We start from the raw sequence: 7,876 nt of genomic DNA on the forward strand, positions 1-7,876 counted from the left end.
ATAGGCCACAGTAAGATGCAGGTGATCATGGAATAAAGGAAGCTAAACCATAGCAGGACCATTCAGCACAGGCCACAAAAACACTAATTTCTAAATCAGTGACAAGTCTTGTAGATTCATATTGATAAAATATGTGAAATATTTTTGTAACTATCAGAGGAAATGAAAACTGACACTTTAGCCAGTTATGTTATGTCAGACAGAAATGGTTGACACTCTCAGAAATAAAGGGACAAAGCTGTCACCATACACTAAAGTACAAAAGTTAAAAGGTATATTTGTAACTTATTTAACCATAAATTATACATATTAGTACTTTAAATGTACATATTAGTATACGAAGTACACATTTTAAAGTACTGCTACATTTTTTTTCCTGAAAGTGTAGTAGGTTTATGCAATATGCCCAGCATGTTAAAATAACATTTTTTAAATTTTAAAATAAGGTCTGTGCTTGTGATTGTAAAACATTTCTGTAATGGTTTTGTTTTAATCATTCAGGGCAAATGTTTTACTCTCATAAAAAGCAGTGAAAAATACATGTAATTAAGTAATATAGATGATGCACACTTGTTACATGAAGAACTGAGTTTCATTTAATCTGTTTTTAGCATAAAAAAAATTCTGTATGTAAGTGTACCTATAGTGTATAATTGTATATTGACAGTAATATTGACCTGCTGTACAATTTAGACCTAGGTGGACATAGATATTAATGCAATGAATTCATGGTCATACAAAAATGCATTGAATGATTATTTGTTAACTTAAATATTGTTATTTTGGCTTTTTTATATAGGAGTTTACAGTGTACACATGGGTTAAACAGATGTTAGGGACATTGGCATGCAGTGTTACTAGATGCTGGTGTGAGCTTGTCTAATGTGTCATAATATATTGTATCAAACAGTGTCATGGCACAGCAGACTCATCTCTCATTGGCTGCCAAAATACTGTGTCATCATGACCTCATTTATTACCTGGAGACCCATTAGTTGTTAGTCTTGCATGTCAACCTTTTGTATACTGTAGAAACCGTAATTAGTCATTAGTTTGATGAATGTACTTAGTTTAAATTAGTCATGTTTGCTTCTAGTTTCTCAACAGGGAATCACAGTAGGTTTATCAAAACAGGATAATGAGTCTCTTAGGGATATGCATGATCAGTCAAAAGTTTCATAACAAAGTTACACTATGAGAATAGAATACTTTTATTACTATTAAATCTAATATGGTTATACAAAAGTCTACTTTAGTTAATATCTTTAAATAAACTATTGGTCTATGATGTTTTCTAGTTATAATTTGACATAAGACCTCATAAGACCTTTTTTTTTTTTTTGTCTATGGCATTTTTGTAGCTTAAAATGCCAAATTATCTGCAATATATTCATACAGATACAGTATGTAGTACATTTATTTTAACTTTCTTTAAATATTTTAAAGGTAAAGGTTTGTTACAGATGTCAAAAGCCTTTTATAGCATACAGTGCTTATTCTGCACAAGAACAGGACAAAAACGTTTTAGAAGAATGAATCTTATTTCTTTCTATTTCTTTTTATGGATGTTTCTTTATCTTTCTTATTACACACACACACACACACACACACACACACACACACACACACACACACACACACACACATATATATATATATATATATTAGATGAAGATCATATTCAATCTTGGAAATGTTTATCATGCTTTTGTAACGTGTTTCTTATTGTCTTGGATGGTGACATCTTGCCTTTGTTACAGAGAGCAAAACATTTTTGTTTTGAATTTGCATACCTTTATGAGTCAAAGACCAACAAAAGCTTTATTTGGACATAATTAAACTAATTAAATACTCATGAGAAACTTTTTTGTTAAATAACAAGACTTCAATCAAGGTAATTATATTTTTGTTTGTACAACAGTGGTTAATTAGACCCATTAGACCCTGGTCATCAGTTTAGAAGCCCTTTAAAAATCTGTTTTCCTTTCACATGGCCCGATTTCAACCCAAAGCAAGATTTTAATCGAAATCAGTAGGTATTTTATTTGTTTGTTCACTTAACTTCCATTTGCAATGAACATTTTTAGTTTTTTCACTATTTTCTGTTAAGGTACAATATTGCACTTGTATTTATTATTGTACAAATATGTGGAATAAACATGAGATTGATTTTATACCATTGAAATGGAAAATGTAACACTTCAAATGTTAATCCACTCCCTAATCCCCTCATAATTTGTTAATGAAAGACAATGGTTTTTCAAAGTAGCTTTTCCTATCAATTTATCAGAATCTTTTATGGCTGCAAATGTTTTACTTGTGTAATAATCATACTTTTTTGTTTCCTCTTTTCAGATTTGGAGTTCAAATGACTTTTTCAGTGGCTTTCAGCAATGGAACAAATTCTTTCAATGAAGGATTTTATCTAACTGCCTTTCGCACTCTGGCAAACAAAAACTACCTCATTTTGGCCTTGGCGATCATCTATATCGTCACCTTGCTGGGTAACCTTGTTCTTTTGACTGTCGTGCTAATGAATTCCAGCTTACAGAACCCCAAGTATCTTGCTGTATGTAATCTAGCCATCGTTGACATTTCAATGAATAGTGTTATTATTCCTCAAATGGTGCCTGTTTTTGTGTTCAATCAGAATTATGTTTCATTTGGAGCATGTTTTTCCCAAATGTTCTTCATGCATTTTTTTGGTGACATGGAATCTTTTGCTCTTGCTCTTTTGGCATATGATCGTCTGATTGCGATCTGCTGGCCTCTGCGTTACTCTACCATAAATACCAACCTAAGGATGCTGCTCATAATAGTAGGGATTTGGTCTCTGGTTGTTCTGCTTGAGATTTTCCCAGTCAGTCTTGCAGCCAGACTCCCTTATTGTGGCTCAAGAGAGGTAAACAGCTGCTGTTGTGAACACAGTCCAGTCTATAGGTTGGCTTGTACAGACATTTCTTACAACCGACAACTGGCTACAGCTAAGACTCTGACTGTTTTACTAGGCCCTTTGTCTTTTATTATCTTCACATATGTGATTATAGTGGTTGCTGTGACAAGGATTGCATCCATATCACAGCGCAGGAAGGCCTTCCACACCTGTTTTACTCACCTGCTGTTAGTGCTTCTCTATTATATGCCTGTCATAGTGGCATATGTATTAGGAAACCTGCGATTAGTTCCGAATGTGGATCTTTTAACATCAATTCTGACTATTTCTGTCACCATCCCACCAATGCTGAACCCCATCATCTACAGCTTAAAGACTGATGAACTCCGAGACAAGATATTCAAACTTCTGAGAAAGCCAAAAGTGGCACAACAGATCATTAAAAATGAGGCCAATGGTTAACAAAAGTCTTGTTTTTCCCATAGTTGGGGAAATATACTTTTTAATATTTCACATTTAATCCTTGTTAAGCAAAATGCACTTATAACCTAAATGATTATTAAAAATAAATATTTTAAATGCTCTGGGTTAGTGTAAGACCCAATATTTGCATTAAGTATGATTTTTGCTTTGTATTCATGGTATGATACCTGCAATTAAACCATACGTTACACAAAATTAATGCATGTTCAGCAGTCCAGCAGATGAGGATGGCAGTGTTTCTCAAGCATAAAGCATCTTTTCATATTCACTTGATTCAAGACAATTTGCATTTGTAAATATCACATATCAAGTTTTTTGATTCAGTTATTCACAAATGATTAAAGAGAATCAATATGTATAATAATATAATTATAATATAATATAATATAATATAATATAATATAATATAATATAATATAATATAATATAAGTTTTATAATTTCACAAAATTCAGGTCACTGTAAGACCAACTGTCCCTAGAAACAGTTATGAGACTATGCTATGATGAGATACACACCAACAACAAGCACATTAAAAGTACTTCTATACAGTAACTAAATATGATATTTATTATCTCATATATTATGCTATATAGTAAAGAACACCAGTGGTCACCAGTATTCATAAAAAAAAAAAAAAACAATAAATGTAAGATTAATTAAGATACTCCAGAATACAATTTATTGCATATTTTACTGAAGAATCATGAAGATGCAATACTTTTCCACTAGATGGCAGGGAAAGACAAGAAACACTCCTACAATGCAGCTGATAAATTTCCAACATTAAAGCACATATGTACTTGTTTCATAAACCTCACAACGTGTGTGTGTATTTAGACACACAAGCAGCATATGATTGTATATTATATTGGCAAACTGGCAAAATGATATTAAATATGTTTTTGCAAGGAATTGCTGAACAATATTATCAGGGAAATTCAAATATAAATCAATCAAAAAAAATCAATCAACCAAAAGATTTCTTATAATGGTTGCCAGAGCTGCGGTTCACATGCTCTTCACAGGCCGTGGTGCTTCTGTAATATAATTGTCAATTTTCACTGTCCTTTATAACAAAAGGCATAAATTAGAATCTGCATAAAAACACGTGCAACAAAACAAACTATTTTATATAGACCTAGTCAGGCCAGATGCCATAATGAAAACGAGGCTGAGAAAGATAGACATATGTTTTATTCAATGGGTCGTAATGGAATTGAAAATGTATCCTTCCAAAACAATACTATGTGACACAAAAAACCCTGCAAAGCTTGTCAAAAAGTAACAGAAATATCAGTGAAAAAAAATCCCTTTAGAAAAAAAAATTCAAATTTTATTCAGAGGCCAAAACTGAACAAAAATATGCAATTTGGTGCACACCCACACACACACAAATGGTTCTTTAACAGTTCTATTGGGTTGTTAAGGTGCTATATAGCATCCCCAACCTACAAACAACCCATTAAGCCTTTGTATAGTTTTTTTTAGAATCTTAGAATTTCTAGTACTGTAGTTTTTGTAAATATCACATTTTTAGATGTTTTATCTAGTCATTCATAAACAGTTAGGTGGAAGCAAAATTATTAGTGTTTCATAATAAGTTCAATAAGTTCAAGTGTCCATAAAAAACATAAATTTAGTAGACTGAATGACTTTAAAACGAACAAAAACATAGAATAAAGCACAAGCACACTAAATAGACATACAGTCATCAAATATACCTTTAGTGTATAATGCATTTTAAAAATAGTAATATATCTTATCTCTTTCTAATATAAGGTATAAGACAGTGGTTCCCAACCTTTTTCAACTCGCGGCCCACACAACCAAACACATATGTTTGCGCGGCCCACTGCAAAAAAAATTAACTGACCCCGCTATTGTTGGGTTAATAACTTAGTACTAAGACGCTAGATTGTTAACTGTATTTATTGAATGAACTAGGGCTGTGCGATATGGACAAAAAAAAAAAAAAAACTATCGCGATTTCTTTGATCAATTTTGCGATTTCGATTTTAATCACAATTTTGACACACACAGACATGCTTTACAGTCATAAATGCATTCAGTATGAATTTGAAACATATTTCCAAAAGAAAACCAATTAGAGCTTTATCAAAAAGTTGTAATGTCTCTAGAACAGTCATAAGTCAAAATAATCACTATAGTAAAGGTGTAACAAAATTTCTAGACTTGTGGCAAAAAAATATAAATAAATAAATCCTGTGTCCAGGGACTTTTTTTCTTTTTTGCCATACATTGTTCATAGAGCTCATTAATTGTAGCGGTGCCTCAGGTGTTGAAATATATTTGTTATACATTATACAGGTTCACACGTAGGCCTACTCCATTTGCAGTGCGTTATATAGTATGTGTATGCGGTGCAGAAGCAGCAGCGAGATCGCATTAATGTAACGCGAAAGCACATTAAAATAATGCACGAGCGCGAATCTCTCGCAGATTTCCTTTGCTCTGTCACAAAACCAGACGTGCTTGCTCAGATACACGCTGCTCTCGCCCGGAGAGAGTGTGCGCACTTAAAACGTGTCTCCTCTCACTTAAAATGCTACTGTGCACTCACAACTCTCTCTATGCGCATGTGCTAGATATTAATTATTTTCGCACGTTTTTATTTCTAGCCTTTTACCGCGTGCAGTGTGAACGCTCTGATCCGTTAACATGGGCTCGGAAAAAAGGCGCATCACGGACAGTGTGTTAAGACGGAGTTACGTAGGCATATTCCCAGTCTGTTCGGTTCTCGCGCTAGGCGCGTTGCATTCTGATTAGATTGGATGGCATACTGCGGGAGGTCAGGGCCGCGGAAATTCGTGCTATAAAGCGATTTAGAAATCGTGCACGCTCAGATCGTGATTTTTTGACGATTTCTATCGCACAGCCCTAGAATGAACTGGCAATGAACAGAAAATAACTCGGGCTTATTTATTTATATATATAAAATGATGTTATTATGTTATGACTTAGACATTTTTACATATATTAACAATATTATTATTTATTTTAATAGTAATTGGCGGCCCACCTGCAATACCATCGCGGCCCACAGGTTGAAAACCACTGGTATAAGATATAATATCTAATATATCTTATCACATGTTGCCATTTACAAGGGGAATCAAGAGAAAGTACCTTGGGAGCTGTTTCATACTTAAAAACACCAGAAGTCAAAATAATTAATATTAATTCAAAATATAAAACACAGTCAAGAATGTTTTCCTGTGTAAGTCACTGGGTATTTCAGTGTGGAATCATGAAGATTCATTCTCTCATTTACCCACTAGATGGCAGAGAAAGGAAACAATGCACTGCAGTTGACTATTTACACCTTGAAGATTATGAAAGGCATAAATGCACTTTGAATAAAATGTCAAATAAGTTAAATAAGTAAAATAAGCAGTATCCTTAGATATCATCTGATGAGTGAGTATTTCATAACTACAAATATAATACGGGATCTAAACAGTGATCTGGGCTGCATTACAGAAACATATTATCTTAGAATACTATTCTGTTTAATAACCATGTAAGTTTTACTAAGGAAATATATAGTAACTGTTTCAAATCTTAAATCAAGAATTAAGTTAGGAAGTTTCTTATAAAAACCAACTACTTACACAAGCACTGAATACCTTTAAATGTACAATAGGAAAAAAAAAAAACCTGTTATATCAACAATATCCTCCCAAATGTTGTCCTAACTAGCGTAAAAAAAAATTGTTTAATCAAACTTTCATTTTACAGAATATTTAGAATTGTTAAGGGTCTGCAAAGCTCCCAACATGCATTGCAGTTGGAATAAATTATGTGGCTACTGTTATGAGATTATCAGTTGCTGACTTTGAGTTGTTTTTGTTTTGTCATCACTGGTAATGGTTTGTGTGGTGATGTTTAAGATAGATGTGAATATATACTACTATTCAAAAGTTTAGGGTCAGTAAGATTTTTATGTATGTATTTTTAAAGAAATTAATAGTTTTATTCAGCAAGGAGGCATTCAATTTATTAAATTTCTCATGTATTAAATTGACAGCTAAGACAGTTATAATTATTAACAAGGATTTCTGTTTTTAAATAAATGCTGCTCTTTTGACCTTTCTATTCATCAACTAATCCTGAGAAAATGATCATATCATATGTTTGTATTATTTTACAAACATTTTAAGCAGCACCGCTGCTTTCAATATTCATAATGATAAGAAATGTTTCATGAGTATCAAATCAGCATATTAATTTCTGGTTCACATGGCACTTTAAATGACTTTTCCATCACAGAAATAAATTACATTTTAAAATATATTAAAATAGAAAACAGATCTTTTAAATTGTAATAACAGTTTAAAATAATAGTACAGACAATCTTTTAAAAAATCTTTTACAAAATCTTTTAAAACGTTGAATAATTTTGAATGCATGTTTACTTAGAAAAATACAGTAATAAAGACCTAGAAACAAATCTACTGGTCACACATTGTCTGTCCTT

At 32.4% G+C, this 7,876-nt stretch overlaps 1 protein-coding gene across 1 annotated transcript; it reads left to right on the forward strand.

Moving 5' to 3' along the window:
- The first annotated feature begins 2,365 nt into the window (after positions 1-2,365).
- Positions 2,366-3,355, forward strand: or40a1 (odorant receptor, family 40, subfamily A, member 1). The gene has a single exon (XM_019084674.1). It carries the CDS (start codon positions 2,369-2,371, stop codon positions 3,353-3,355), a length of 987 nt encoding a protein of 328 aa, XP_018940219.1. The 5' UTR covers positions 2,366-2,368.
- Positions 3,356-7,876: the final 4,521 nt, after the last annotated feature.

The sequence above is a fragment of the Cyprinus carpio genome, chromosome B15, assembly GCF_018340385.1.
Source record: "Cyprinus carpio isolate SPL01 chromosome B15, ASM1834038v1, whole genome shotgun sequence".
Taxonomy (NCBI): Eukaryota; Metazoa; Chordata; class Actinopteri; order Cypriniformes; family Cyprinidae; genus Cyprinus; species Cyprinus carpio.